Below are 15,813 nucleotides of genomic sequence, written 5' to 3'. Positions count from 1 at the left end.
TCTATCTGAGTGATGGTACAGTGAGACAGGTCCAGAAGCTGTAGTCTGGTCCTGTTGGTGAGCATGGTCCAGCGAACATGGCCGAACGTGGAGCCGGAGTAGTTCAGACAGCAGGCCTCAGCGGGTAGGACAGAGGGAAACTGGGCCAAAATGGTGGCTCCTGGACACTGACATCCCTCTGAGTGGATGGTCATCACAGGGAGAGTACACAGCAACAGTATAGCCCACTGAGAGAACATCTCTGGAGAGAGAGAGAGAGAGAGAGAGAGAGAGAGAGAGAGAGAGACATACAGACATACAGACAGACAGACAGACAGACAGACAGACAGACAGACAGACAGACAGACAGACAGACAGACAGACAGACAGACAGACAGACAGACAGACAGACAGACAGACAGACAGACAGACAGACAGACAGACAGACAGACAGAGAGAGAGAGAGAGAGAGAGAGAGAGAGAGAGAGAGAGAGAGAGAGAGAGAGAGAGAGAGAGAGAGAGAGAGAGAGAGAGAGAGACAATAAGAGAGAGGAGAGAGGAGAGAGAGACAGACAGACATTGTGTCATGATTGTGATTACAAAGTTGGCCAGTGCAGTTCCCTCCCTCTCTCTCTCTCTCTCTCTCTCTCAATTCACTTTCAATTTAAGAGCTTTATTGGCATGGGAAACATATGTTAACTTTGCCAAAACAAGTGAAGTAGATAATAGACAAAGTGAAATAAACATTACACTCTCAGAAGTTCCAAAAGAATAAAGACATTTCAAATGTCATACTATGTCTTTATACGGTATTGTAACAATGTGCAAATGGTTAAAGTACAAAAGGGAAAATAAATAAGCATAATAATGGGTTGTATTTACAATGGTGTGTGTTCTTCACTGGTTGACCTTTTCTTGTAGCAACAGGTCACACATCTTGCTGCTGTGATGGCACAATGTGGTATTTCACACAATAGATATGGGAGTTTATCAAAATTGGGTTTGTTTTCTAATTCTTTGTGGATCTGTGTAACCTGAGGGAAATATGTATCTCTAATATGGTCATACATTGGGCAGGAGGTTAGGAAGTGCAGCTCAGTTTCCACCTCATTTTGTGGGCAGTGAGCACATAGCCTGTCTTCTCTTGAGAGCCATGTCTGCCTACGGCGGCCTTTCTCAATAGCAAGGCTATGCTCACTGAGTCTGTACATAGTCAAAGCTTTCCTTAAGTTTGGGTCAGTCACAGTGGTCAGGTGTTCTGCCACTGTGTACTCTCTGTTTAGGGCCAAATAGCATTCTAGTGTGCTTTTTTGTTAATTCTTTCCAATGTGTCAAGTAATTATCTTTTAGATTTCTCATGATTTGGTTGGGTCTAATTGTGTTGCTGTCCTGGGCCTCTCTCCCTCCCAGAGAGACATGCTATTTGTTGTTTCACAGTGATGTAACCAGGAATCTGTTACCAAGCAACCCCTGTAGCAACCCTTCTGAGGTTCCTGGCTGGTTGTTGACAAGTCTGGGAGGCCGTCGGCCTGGCGACGCAGAACGCTGGGGATCAGACGTCCACCTCTCACGCCTGTCTACTGTATTGTGTCTGTTGTCTGTACTATATTGTTGTTGTGTTGAGTCTGTCTGTCTGTCAACAGAACCAACTCTGTAATGGTCAACTGTAATGGTCAACAGATCCTAAATCCTGACCGTCTTCTCCATCTGACTTGTGAAGGGTATTCTGGACAAATTTAAATGAAAGGTGATCAACAAAAGCTTCTTTATAGTTAAAAAACTCTCTCTCTCAACGGACTCTAAAAAACTCTCTCTCCCAACGGACTCTAAAAAACGTATTTTAAACAGGTAGGAAAAGGGGGCGAGAAAGCCTGTATCTGTGTGGCTGGCAGAAAGACAGAGAGAAAGCCTATATCTGTGTGGCTGGCAGAAAGACAGAGAGAAAGCCTATATCTGTGTGGCTGGCAGAAAGAGAGAGAGAGAAAGCCTATATCTGTGTGGCTGGCAGAAAGACAGAGAGAAAGCCTGTATCTGTGTGGCTGGCAGAACGACAGACAGAAAGCCTGTATCTGTGTGTGGATATGATGTCACACTTCCTCAACAACAATAGAACAGGAAGAGAAGACAGGAACTCCCCAACAACCCAGCAGACTGGCTGACTGGCTCTCTAAAAGAGAGATGGAAGAACAGAGTGGAAGATTGCCCACCCTTACTTTTTAACCCGGGTTGTATTTGATTCCACTGAGCTGTAGAGAGAAAACACCTGTCTGTCACCTGTGAGGCTGTGACTAGCAGTAATAAGGCTGTACACTAGCTGTATAATGAGAATGGCTTTCAATCACTAGAACAGGGTTTATATAACTATAACAGGGTTTCTATAACTATAAAAGGGTTTCTATAACATGGTTTCTATAACTATAAAAGGGTTTCTATAACATGGTTTCTATAACTATAACAGGGTTTCTATAACAGGGTTTCTATAACAGGGTTTCTATAACTATAACAGGGTTTCTATAACAGGGTTTCTATAACTATAACAGGGTTTCTATAACAGCGTTTCTATAACTATAACAGGGTTTCTATAACAGGCTTTCTATAACTATAACAGGGTTTCCATAACTATAAAAGGGTTTCTATAACATGGTTTCTATAACTATAACAGGGTTTCTATAACAGGGTTTCTATAACTATAAAAGGGTTTCTATAACAGGGTTTCTATAACTATAACAGGGTTTCTATAACAGCGTTTCTATAACTATAACAGGGTTTCTATAACAGGGTTTCTATAACTATAACAGGGTTTCTGTAACTATAACAGGGTTTCTATAACTATAACAGGGTTTCTATAACATGGTTTCTATAACTATAACAGGGTTTCTATAACAGGGTTTCTATAACTATAACAGGGTTTCTATAACAGGGTTTCTATAACTATAACAGGGTTTCTATAACAGCGTTTCTATAACTATAACAGGGTTTCTATAACAGGCTTTCTATAACTATAACAGGGTTTCCATAACTATAAAAGGGTTTCTATAACATGGTTTCTATAACTATAACAGGGTTTCTATAACAGGGTTTCTATAACTATAAAAGGGTTTCTATAACAGGGTTTCTATAACTATAACAGGGTTTCTATAACAGCGTTTCTATAACTATAACAGGGTTTCTATAACAGGGTTTCTATAACTATAACAGGGTTTCTGTAACTATAACAGGGTTTCTATAACTATAACAGGGTTTCTATAACAGGGTTTCTATAACTATAACAGGGTTTCTATAACAGGGTTTCTATAACTATAACAGGGTTTCTATAACAGGGTTTCTATAACTATAACAGGGTTTCTATAACAGGGTTTCTATAACTATAACAGGGTTTCTATAACTATAACAGGGTTTCTATAACAGGGTTTCTATAACTATAACAGGGTTTCTGTAACTATAACAGGGTTTCCATAACTATAACAGGGTTTCTATAACAGGGTTTCTATAACAGGGTTTCTATAACAGGGTTTCTATAACTATAACAGGGTTTCTATAACAGGGTTTCTATAACAGGGTTTCTATAACTATAACAGGGTTTCTATAACAGGGTTTCCATAACTATAACAGGGTTTCTATAACAGGGTTTCTATAACAGGGTTTCTATAACAGGGTTTCTATAACAGGGTTTCTATAACTATAACAGGGTTTCTATAACAGGGTTTCTAAACTATGGGTCGGGACCCAGAGTGTACCCTGGGCATGTGAGAGGTGGGTTAATGAACTCAGACATTTCATAGCCTGATGTAAACACTAAAATGTATGACTACATGTGATGCACTACACAGGTTACTGTGTGTTACAGCTTGACTAGAATCAAACCTTGCATTCAGAGAGGACCGTACATTAACCATGTGCTCCAACAGGCTATGGTATCCGGTCTTTGCCTCCTGGTCACAGTACATCCAGATGGAACTACATCATAATTATTTACCAACATGAGGACGTGTATTTTGGGGTATTTTCATAGGGAAAAACACAGGGGAGTTTGAGGGAGGAAGTGTATTTGTTTACAAAGAGCATTATTCAACACTGTCTCTATCAAAGACGGTATCCCAAAGAGACTGAGGACTGTGACAAGCCACTGTTTATCTAGCCTCAAATGCATCCCCTATTCCCTATATAGTGTGCTACCGTTGACCAAAGCCCAGAGTGCACTACATAGGGAATAGGGTCTATAGTAGTGCACTACATAGGGAATAGGGTCTATAGTAGTGCACTACATAGGGAATAGGGTCTATAGTAGTGCACTACATAGGGAATAGGGGGGCATTTGGGATGCACATCGGCCTCTTGTTATTTTTACTCAGTATCATTTGCATCCTTCACAGCTTTATGGAAAGGCTTTGTTGAAACTCAGGACTACAAAAATAGGCCTCAAAGTTCTGCTACAATCTATTACAATGGAAAGATACTGTTGCAGTATTATATGCAGAACTATTCTGACTGAAGCAGACTTCAGACTTCTGATACTATTTTGATATATTTAACACACACACATTCATTGATACACATAGATCAATCAGGTTATCTGCTACAGGGCTCTGAAGGCTTTCCAACAGTCTAGATGCCAGATAGGCTGGTCATTTATTCACCTCATCATTGATTTGAAACTATCTGATCAGGTCAACATACAGTCACTGAGAGGTTGGGTTGTGGACCCCTTGAACTAAAACAACTTCCCTGTTGTATCAATACAACAAACAATCACTTGATCAGTGGGGACACTGAAACTAAATCTAGGGATTCCTTGTTGAATCCCCTCCATCTTTTTTTTTTAAGTACGAGTGCTATGATGTTTGCCAACGCTATGATGTTTGCTAACGCTATGATGCTTGCTAACGCTATGATGCTTGCTAACGCTATGATGCTTGCTAACGCTATGATGTTTGCTAACGCTGTGATTAGTGGTCATATATACCGTACCAGTAGTTCAACCTTCAGAGCCATACCAGACCCTGTATCATGCAGCAACGATCACGTCACCAGTCACCTGACCTTATCCAACAACAATTCCAGGAATTTGTTGTTGAAGTGATTGAAATGTGTGCTAACTGTGTGGTTCAACAGAGTCCACATTAAGATCCATGTTAGGCCTACTAGTTAACCAATCCATGTGTAGCCTAATGCTCTGGTCTGATACTAGTTAACCCATCCATGTGTAGCCTAATGCTCTGGTCTGATATTAGTTAACCCATCCATGTGTAGCCTAATGCTCTGGTCTGATACTAGTTAACCAATCCATGTGTAGCCTAATGCTCTGGTCTGATACTAGTTAACCCACCCATGTGTAGCCTAATGCTCTGGTCTGATATTAGTTAACCCATCCATGTGTAGCCTAATGCTCTGGTCTGATACTAGTTAACCCACCCATGTGTAGCCTAATGCTCTGGTCTGATACTAGTTAACCCACCCATGTGTAGCCTAATGCTCTGGTCTGATATTAGTTAACCCATCCATGTGTAGCCTAATGCTCTGGTCTGATACTAGTTAACCCACCCATGTGTAGCCTAATGCTCTGGTCTGATATTAGTTAACCCATCCATGTGTAGCCTAATGCTCTGGTCTGATACTAGTTAACCCACCCATGTGTAGCCTAATGCTCTGGTCTGATACTAGTTAACCCACCCATATGTAGCCTAATGCTCTGGTCTGATACTAGTTAACCCACCCATGTGTAGCCTAATGCTCTGGTCTGACACTAGTTAACCCACCCATGTGTAGCCTAATGCTCTGGTCTGATACTAGTTAACCCACCCATGTGTAGCCTAATGCTCTGGTCTGACATTAGCTTGCACCTTATTCCTTTTAGGGTCAAAGGGCTCTGGTTAATAGTAGTGGACTACATGGGGAATATGGAGCTACATCCTTAGTGACTCTGGCAGCCATGGCAACAGAGTCTAAAGGTTGGAGTGATTGATAATATTTCAACATCTATTCCGTGGTACGATGATACGATAGGAAAGCTGCGGTCTGGGTTTTGTCATAGAACAGAACAGGCAAAGCGCCGTATTGACTGATGAGGGAAATAGCACCGTATTGACTGATGAGGGAAATAGACCGTATTGACTGATGAGGGTAATAGCACCGTATTGACTGATGAGGGAAATAGCACCGTATTGACTGATGAGGGAAATAGCACCGTATTGACTGATGAGGGAAATAGCACCGTAATGACTGATGAGGGAAATAGCACCGTATTGACTGATGAGGGAAATAGCACCGTATTGACTGATGAGGGAAATAGCACCGTATTGACTGATGAGGGAAATAGCACCGTATTGACTGATGAGGGAAATAGCACCGTATTGACTGATGAGGGAAATAGCACCGTATTGACTGATGAGGGAAATAGCACCGTATTGACTGATGAGGGAAATAGCACCGTATTGACTGATGAGGGAAATAGCACCGTATTGACTGATGAGGGAAATAGCACCGTATTGACTGATGAGGGTAATAGCACCGTATTGACTGATGAGGGAAATAGCACCGTATTGACTGATGAGGGTGTCTCTGTGTGTTTGGAAATCCCAGTCGTGGTCTGTGTCCCTAATGGCATCATATTTCCTATGTAGTTTTCTGGTCAAAAGTAGTGCACTATATAGGGATTAGGGTGCTATAGTAGTGCACTATATAGGGATTAGGGTGCTATAGTAGTGCACTATATAGGGATTAGGGTGCTATAGTAGTGCACTATATAGGGAACAGGGTGCTATAGTAGTGCACTATATAGGGATTAGGATGCTATAGTAGTGCACTATATAGGGATTAGGGTACCATTTGGGACTTAAGTCTCTCACTGAGGTCAAAGGTTGTGGATGACTAATGTACTATGTTGCCTGCTATGAAACAGCACGTCAACAGTGTAACGTCCCAAATGCCATCCTATTCCCTATTGGCCCTGATCAGAAGTAGTTCACTATATAGGGAATAGGGTGACATTTGGGCAAGCAGCAGCAGGCCTACCCGCTTGTCTAGTTCAACGGCACACTCACTTGGCATTATCTAAACAGTTTGTTTCTGGGGAATGTCTCGTCTTGGAGTATGTCTACAGTAGAGTTATTCAGGTGCAGAGTGAGAGTTCTCAGGGGCGGTATTTGAGAGTGTTCATACACTACATGACCAAAAGTATGTGGACATCTGCTTGTCCAACATCTCATTCCAAAATCATGGGCATTAATATGGATTTGGTCCCCTCCTTTGCTGCCATAACAGCCTCCACTCTTCTGGGAAGGCTTTCCACTAGATGTTGGAACATTGCTGCTATAACAGCCTCCACTCTTCTGGGAAGGCTTTCCACTAGATGTTGGAACATTGCTGCTATAACAGCCTCCACTCTTCTGGGAAGGTTTTCCACTAGATGTTGGAACATTGCTGCTATAACAGCCTCCACTCTTCTGGGAAGGCTTTCCACTAGATGATGGAACATTGCTGCTATAACAGCCTCCACTCTTCTGGGAAGGCTTTCCACTAGATGTTGGAACATCGCTGCGGGGACTTGCTTCCATTCAGCCACAAGAACACTAGTGAGGTCGAGGACTGATGTTGGGCAATGAGGCCTGGCTCCAATTCATCCCAAAGGTGTTCGATGGGGTTGAGGTCAGGGCTCTGTGCAGGCTAGTCAAGTTCTTCCACACCGATCTCGACAAACCATTTCTGTATGGACCTTGCTTTGTGCACGGGGGCATTGTCAAGCTGAAACAGGAAAGGGCCTTCCCCAAACTGTTGCCACAAAGTTGGAAGCACAGAATCGTATAGAATGTCATTGTATTCTGTAGTGTTAAGATTTCCCTTCACTGAAACTAAGGGGCCTAGCCCGAACAATGAAAAACAGCCCCAGACCAGTATTTCTCCTCCGCCAAACCCAGAGTCCAATGGCGGTGAGCTTTACACCACTCCAGCCGACACTTGGCATTGCGCATGGTGATCTCAGGCTTGTGTGCGGCTGCTCGACCATGGAAACCCTTTTCATGAAGCTCCCGACGCACAGTTCTTGTGCTGACGTTGCTTCCAGAGGCAGTTTGTAACTCTGTAGTGAGTGTGGAAACCGAGAACAGATAGTTTTTACACGCTACGCGCTTCAGCACTCGGCGGTCCCGTTCTGTGAGCTTGTGTGGCCTACCACTTCGCAGCTGAGCCATTGTTGTTCCTAGTTGTTTCCACTTCACAATAACAGCACTTACAGTTGACCGGGGCAGCTCGAGCAGGGCAGAGCGCCCCCCCGGTTTGACGAACTGACTTGTTGGAAAGGTGGCATCCTATGACGATTGCGTTGATCACGTTGAAATACACTGAGCTCTTCAGTAAGGCCCATTCTATTCTATTCATTCTACTGTCAATGTTTGTCCATGGAGATTGCATGGCTGTGTGCTCGATTTCTTTATATTTTTAAATAGTGTGGCCACTAATTTGAAGCGGTGTCCACATGCTGTTGTATATAGAGTGTATCTTAGAGTATGTGTTCATGAAATATCTTAGGGTGTGTGTAGAGTGATAGATCATTGTATGGGTGTGTGTGTGTGTGTAGAGTAGGTAGAGAGAGATCTTATCTTAGGGTGTGTGTGTGTGTGTGTGTGTGTGTGTGTGTGTGTGTGTGTGTGTGTGTGTGTGTGTAGAATGGCTAGAGAGAGAGAGAGAGAGAGAGATCTTCTGGTGTGTAGGCCTACATAGGAAAGGAGGAGAGGCAAGGAAGAGAGGAAAGGAGGTGAGGTTTATTCTCAGGTGATCTCATTCTGGAACAATGTGAGCTGTTACATTCTCTCTCGGTGAGTGTTTTCAGACCGTATAGGCTATGCAAAATTTGCATCACTCTTTTTTTGGTGTGTGTTTTTTTTCTTCACCTTTTCTAAACGTAGGGCAGATTAAATTTAATACAAGACTTGACTGAATGTTAGATTAAACTAATCAGCTGTGCAACACAGTCATTCCCTCCGCTTATCAACCAAATGGTTACACCTAGTTACAAGCAATAACAAGTTACTTTAAAAATAAACAAACGACTTAAAGACGCAGCACACTTTGCCAATTTTATACGATATCACTGAGTAATATACATATTACAAAACTATATTCTAATAAAGAATAAATTAACAACAATATTCACTTTTTCCTATTCCCCCATTTCACATATGGCAAAATAAACGTGTATAATAATTGTAGCGACCCTGAATGAATGTAATGTTTATCTTACCTTTAACGGCCATGGTTGCAACCTGTTGCCTCGTCTTCAGTAGATGCACATAGCCTTACCAACACGACTGTCAACCGGTCCGCCACAGCCAGCATGTAACCCGCTGTAAAACGACTAGCCTACAGCAGGGACGGCAGCCACGACCTCGTCATCACGTCAACCTAAATAACGGAGTGACTTAGTAACTACAGATTCACCATCGCCGCACTCTCCTGAGTCTTTTCCCTATGGGTGTGTCTCTGTTCCTGCCTCCCAGCAATGCAGTTGGACAACAACTTTAAACGGAATGTGGAAATCTTATTTGAGGGTGTGTGTGCGCGCACGGTAGGTGTGACTGAAACATGACATAGGAAAAAATAGCAATAACTTTCCTTTTAAACACAGTCGGTATAGTTCATGCTAAAAGAGTAATAACTTTCCTTTTAAACACAGTCGGTATAGTTCATGGTCCTACACCGCGCCCCAGTAATATTGTAGCCTAGTACTATAGCGCCCTCTGGTGGTCGTCGACGGATACGTGTTAAACGTCAAGTTCCAAATCCTCTGTTGAAGTACGTGTTTTTTTTTTCTTTTTCCAAAGCGTCTGGTCTATATCTTAACATTAAGAAATGTGAACTCATGGCTGTCAAAGATTGTGTGACACCTTCATATTATGGTATTCCAGTAAAAGAAGAACTTACATATTTAGGCATAACCATTACAAAGGATCAGAAGTCTAGAGGCTTACTAAATTTTAACCCTCTTATTAAAAAAAACCCAGAAGAAACTAAATCAATGGCTACAGAGGGACTTATCTTTAAAAGGTAGAGTCCTAATAACCAAGGCTGAAGGTATCTCTAGACTAACATATGGTGCTCTATCTTTATATCTTGACCGTAAAAAAAGAAAGGAGATAGACCAGATGCTTTTCAACTTTCTGTGGAGAAACCGTACCCATTACATTAGGAAAACTATTGTAATGAACACAATGGTGGACTGAATTTTCTGGAGCGATATGATCCTTGTTTCAGCAGGATGTTGTATCTATACCTTATGTCATGCCTTATTGGAATGGATTTATTGATAATATCTGTTGGAAAAAAGTTTGGATGTTGCCACAAACATACCAACTTGTTAACAAAATTAAGGAAGTTTCCTTTAAAATGATTCATAAATATTATCCTGCCAACCACTATATGAAGAAGTTTAAGGAAAACATCAACTCAAATTGCTCCTTTTGTAATGACCACCCAGAAACAGTTGTGCATCTTTTTTGGGCATTGTATTCATGTAAAAAAACTGTGGCAAGACATCAGTAGGTTTATAATTGAACACATTTATGAAGATTTTACACTATTGTGGAGAGATGTACTGTTTGGATTCTTTACATACAATAGAAATAAGCGGAATCATTTTTATGTAATTCATTTCATTATTCTTTTGGCCAAATTTCATATACACAAATGTAAATTTACAAACAGAAAACCACATTTTCGTACCCTACAAAAAGAAATTGAACTGTATTTTAAGACGGTTAAATGCTCTACTAACAAAAAAGCTGTTAGAATTGTAAGTATATGCATGTCCCTTAAGGTCCTTGTGTAATTGTAATGTGATATTGTACCCCCCCACGTCCAAAAACCAATGTGGCAAAGACGTTTAAATTTATCATCACAATGATCACAATCACTGAGTTGCCAGAACATACAAGCAATATATTGTTTATTTAGGAAAATAAGAACTGTTCAAAGTTTTATGTACAGTTTAACTAGGGCGGCAGGTAGCCTGGTGGGTAGGAGAGTTGAGCCTGTAACCGAAAGGCAAAACATCTAACTTTCTGCCCCTGAGCGAGGTAGTTCACTGTTCTCCAGGCGCCGATGATGTGGATGTCGATTAAGGCAGCCGCCCCTACACCTCTTTGATTCAGAGGGGTTGGGTTAAATGTGGAAGACACTGGGATTCTCTGCCTCTAACCCTATTACAGGGGCTGAGTCACTGCTTACTGGGGCTCTTTCATGACGTCCCAAGGAGGGATGTGTCACTTGAGTGGGTTGAGTCACTGATGTGATCTTCCTGTCTGGGTTGGCGCCCCCCCTTGGGTTGTGCCCTGGCGGAGATCTTTGTGGGCTATACTCGGCCTTGTCTCAGGATGGTAAGTTGGTGGTTACACCTTTATTTAACCAGGTAGGCTAGTTGAGAACACCTTTATTTAACCAGGTAGGCCAGTTGAGAACACCTTTATTTAACCAGGTAGGCCAGTTGAGAACACCTTTATTTAACCAGGTAGGCTAGTTGAGAACACCTTTATTTAACCAGGTAGGCTAGTTGAGAACAAGTTCTCATTTGCAACTGCGACCTGGCCAAGATAAAGCATAGCAGTGTGAACAGACAACACAGAGTTACACATGGAGTAAACAATTAACAAGTCAATAACACAGTAGAAAAAAAGGGGGGGTCTATATACAATGTGTGCAAAAGGCATGAGGAGGTAGGCGAATAATTACAATTTTGCAGATTAACACTGGAGTGATAAATTATCAGATGGTCATGTACAGGTAGAGATATTGGTGTGCAAAAGAGCAGAAAAGTAAATAAATATAAACAGTATGGGGATGAGGTAGGTGAAAAAGGGTGGGCTATTTACCAATAGACTATGTACAGCTGCAGCGATCGGTTAGCTGCTCAGATAGCAGATGTTTGAAGTTGGTGAGGGAGATAAAAGTCTCCAACTTCAGCGATTTTTGCAATTCGTTCCAGTCACAGGCAGCAGAGTACTGGAACGAAAGGCGGCCAAATGAGGTGTTGGCTTTAGGGATGATCAGTGAGATACACCTGCTGGAGCGCGTGCTACGGATGGGTGTTGCCATCGTGACCAGTGAACTGAGATAAGGCGGAGCTTTACCTAGCATGGACTTGTAGATGACCTGGAGCCAGTGGGTCTGGCGACGAATATGTAGCGAGGGCCAGCCGACTAGAGCATACAAGTCGCAGTGGTGGGTGGTATAAGGTGCTTTAGTGACAAAGCGGATGGCACTGTGATAAACTGCATCCAGTTTGCTGAGTAGAGTGTTGGAAGCAGTTTTGTAGATGACGTCGCCAAAGTCGAGGATCGGTAGGATATTCAGTTTTACTAGGGTAAGTTTGGCGGCGTGAGTGAAGGAGGCTTTGTTGCGGAATAGAAAGCCGACTCTTGATTTGATTTTCGATTGGAGATGTTTGATATGAGTCTGGAAGGAGAGTTTACAGTCTAGCCAGACACCTAGGTACTTATAGATGTCCACATATTCAAGGTCGGAACCATCCAGGGTGTTGATGCTAGTCAGGCGTGCGGGTGCAGGCAGCGAACGGTTGAAAAGCATGCATTTGGTTTTACTAGCGTTTAAGAGCAGTTGGAGGCCACGGAAGGAGTGTTGTATGGCATTGAAGCTCGTTTGGAGGTTAGATAGCACAGTGTCCAAGGACGGGCAAGAGCAACATCATTGATATAAACAGAGAAAAGAGTCGGCCTGAGAATTGAACCCTGTGGTACCCCCATACAGACTGCCAGAGGACCGGACAACATGCCCTCCGATTTGACACACTGAACTCTGTCTGCAAAGTAGTTGGTGAACCAGGCAAGGCAGTCATTAGAAAAACCGAGGCTACTGAGTCTGCCGATAAGAATATGGTGATTGACAGAGTCGAAAGCCTTGGCAAGGTCGATGAAGACGGCTGCACAGTACTGTCTTTTATCGATGGCGGTTATGATATCGTTTAGTACCTTGAGTGTGGCTGAGGTGCACCCGTGACCGGCTCGGAAACCGGATTGCACAGCGGAGAAGGTACGGTGGGATTCGAGATGGTCAGTGACCTGTTTGTTGACTTGGCTTTCGAAGACCTTAGATAGGCAGGGCAGGATGGATATAGGTCTGTAACAGTTTGGGTCCAGGGTGTCTCCCCCTTTGAAGAGGGGGATGACTGCGGCAGCTTTCCAATCCTTGGGGATCTCAGACGATATGAAAGAGAGGTTGAACAGGCTGGTAATAGGGGTTGCGACAATGGCGGCGGATAGTTTCAGGAATAGAGGGTCCAGATTGTCAAGCCCAGCTGATTTGTACAGGTCCAGGTTTTGCAGCTCTTTCAGAACATCTGCTATCTAGATTTGGGTAAAGGAGAACCTGGAGAGGCTTGGGCGAGTAGCTGCGGGGGGGGGGGGGGGGGGGGGGGCTGATGGCCGAGGTTGGAGTAGCCAGGCGGAGGAAGGCATGGCCAGCCGTTGAGAAATGCTTGTTGAAGTTGGAATGGAAATGTCACTTAAAAATGAACAAATAGTTATCATTGTTAATGTTTAGACAATTAATTTTCATACATTATGAATAAATACAGGTTAATCATACGTTTCTACTATTACGGGAGGGACTTTTATTTGAAAATCAGAAATTCCGTGAACTGGAAGTACTTTTTTAGTGTTGCTGACGAGACGCTGAGCTAGAACGGACCCATAGAGAAGGATAGAAACTCTAGTGGCCTATAAGCCTATTTTAGCACAGGAAGCACGGTTGAGGGCTTTCACCATGCTTCCGCCATCCATTTTTTAAGTAGTCAACTGGGTGGGTAATTCCTCTGGGTTGTAGCCTCAGTGGGGCTGCCCATGTTGTCAAAGACTCTATAATGTCACAGATATAAAGATAAGACCTCTATCTATCTCTATGCACGAAACATTCCGGAAGTTCAGTTTCCGGAAGCGTCTCTTTTATAACCAACAAAGAAAACGCCAAAAATGGTGTTCTTGTGCTAACTAGCATTTAAAAAACATAAATAAATACAACGCTAATTTCATTTAGTCTTTATAACAATCCGAAGCGTTAAGTTGCTTAGAGGTGCAACATGGGTATGTATTAGCTAAAGTCGTATATTTTGTTTTGTAGCTTAGCCATTATGCTTCTATATCTAGTTAGTTTTATCTTGTTTCGGCCCTCCATTGCTGTTTTATCTAGATGTAGCTTAGCCCACATCAAATGGTCCTCTTCACATGTTTAATACGGGCCCTTCCCGACCATACAGGGAGAAGTAGCGGAACAATAGGAAAGTAACACGTAATGCATACACAGTGAATAATGACAACTTGTCTATCTATATACACTAGTAACCAGTTTTATATTAACAGTGGCAGACAACTGTATTTTTAAGTGACACCGTGTTTGTTTGTGGCTTTGATCTTCCGGTTACGCAAAGGTGTTGTTCTGAGAGGCATGTAGCTAATTAGCAGTCCACTCTGTCTTCAGTAAACATGGTTTTGTTTGAACAATTTCTCGCTGATATGAAAGATGAAGGTCCTTTATGCTTCCAACATCGTAACGTGTGTTGTTCATGGACCCAAAGGTGCTATTTATGCCGTTTCCCAGATGTTCTGCTGCAGAAAATCCAAAGTTGGCAAGCCATTTATAAATTATCTTTAATAATTCTCCTCTCCCCTTTTCTTTCAAATCACATTTTATGGGTTGAATACACATTTATCAAATATTATTGTGGGTGTAGTGAAATGCTTGTGTTCCTGGCTCCAACAGTGCAGTAATATCTAACAATGCACACACCTAAAATAATGGAATAAAAACAATATTTGGATTAGCTCTGTCTGTGATGGGATGTATGTGGCCTGACTAATATATCTGAAGAATACATGGATAAAATAGTGTATATGTTTTATATAGTGTGTGTATAGATAACTCTACATCACTATCTTTTATATCGCTCTATATCTCAATCATTGAATGATGGACTAAGATACAGTATATACATGTATGGTAGCGGGGTGAACAGACCCGGGTGGCTGAGGTCCTGTGCTCCCGGTGATTTTGGACTCACCACCCTCTGGAGGCGTTCGTGGCCATGCAGTCGTGGGTGAATAGGGAGTACAGGAGGGGGCTAAGGACGCACCCTTGTGGGGCCCCTGTGTTGAGGATCAGTGTAGTGTAGGTGATGTTGCCTACCTTCACCACCTGGAGACGGCCTGTCAGGACTCAGGGCCCCAAGCTTAGTGATGAGCTTGGAGGGAACAATGGTGTGGAACGCTGAGCTGTAGTCAATGAACAGCATTCTTGCGTAGGTATTCCTTTTGTCCAGGTGGAGTGGGATTGAGATTGCATCATCTGTGGCTCTGTTGGGGCCGTATGCAAATTAGAGTGGGTCTAATGGTTCCGGGATGTGAGCCATGACCAGCCTTTCAAAACACTTCATGGCTACAGACGTGAGAGTGCTAAGAGGCGGTAGTCATTTAGGCAGGTTACCTTTGTGTTCTTGGGCACGGGGACTATGGTGGTCTGCTTGAAACATGTAGGTATTACAGACTCGGTCAGGGAGCGGTTGAAAATGTCAGTGAAGACACTTGCCAGTTGGTCTGCGCATGCTCTGAGTACACGTCCTGGTAATCCGTCTGGCCCTGTGAATGTTGACCTGCTTGAAGGTCTTACTCACATCGGCTATGGAGAGTGTGAATACAGTTGTTCGGAACATGGTGCTCTCGTGCTTCAGTGTTGCTTGCCTCGAAGCGAGCATGGAAGACATTTAGCTTGTCTGGTAGGCTCGCGTCAATGGGTTTCCCGTTTGTAGTCCGTAATAGTTTGCAAGCCCTGCCGTAATAG

At 42.8% G+C, this 15,813-nt stretch overlaps 2 protein-coding genes across 3 annotated transcripts in view; one reads left to right on the top strand and one right to left on the bottom strand.

Annotated features, from left to right (window-relative positions):
- The window catches only part of si:ch211-106k21.5 (trophoblast glycoprotein), a 10,947-nt gene extending 1,441 nt beyond the window's left edge, over positions 1–9,506 (bottom strand). The window contains exons 1-2 of the mRNA XM_031806955.1: positions 9,215–9,506; positions 1–241 (exon numbers count right to left, since the gene is read on the bottom strand). The exon at positions 1–241 is cut by the window's left edge and continues 1,441 nt beyond it. Of these exons, the coding sequence (XP_031662815.1) occupies positions 1–241; positions 9,215–9,227 (254 nt within the window). The 5' untranslated portion in view covers positions 9,228–9,506. The remainder of the gene's footprint in view (positions 242–9,214) is intronic.
- Positions 9,507–9,518: 12 nt separating this feature from the next.
- LOC109880470 (zinc finger protein ZFMSA12A) overlaps positions 9,519–15,813 on the top strand; it is a 16,673-nt gene continuing 10,378 nt past the window's right edge. The window contains exon 1 of one of the 2 annotated variants that reach the window (XM_031806954.1): positions 9,519–9,538. Coding sequence is in view for 1 of the 2 variants with exons in the window: in XM_020472674.2 (XP_020328263.1) it covers positions 14,060–14,063 (4 nt within the window). In the remaining variant the exon portion in view is untranslated. Of the gene's footprint in view, positions 9,539–13,881; positions 14,064–15,813 lie in introns of those variants that run through there. The other variant, XM_020472674.2, reaches the window with a different exon arrangement.

The sequence above is a fragment of the Oncorhynchus kisutch genome, linkage group LG27 (genome assembly GCF_002021735.2).
Source record: "Oncorhynchus kisutch isolate 150728-3 linkage group LG27, Okis_V2, whole genome shotgun sequence".
Lineage (NCBI taxonomy): Eukaryota > Metazoa > Chordata > Actinopteri > Salmoniformes > Salmonidae > Oncorhynchus > Oncorhynchus kisutch.
The sequence above is the reverse complement of the archived record's forward strand: the minus strand, read 5'-3'. Positions and strand labels throughout refer to the sequence as shown.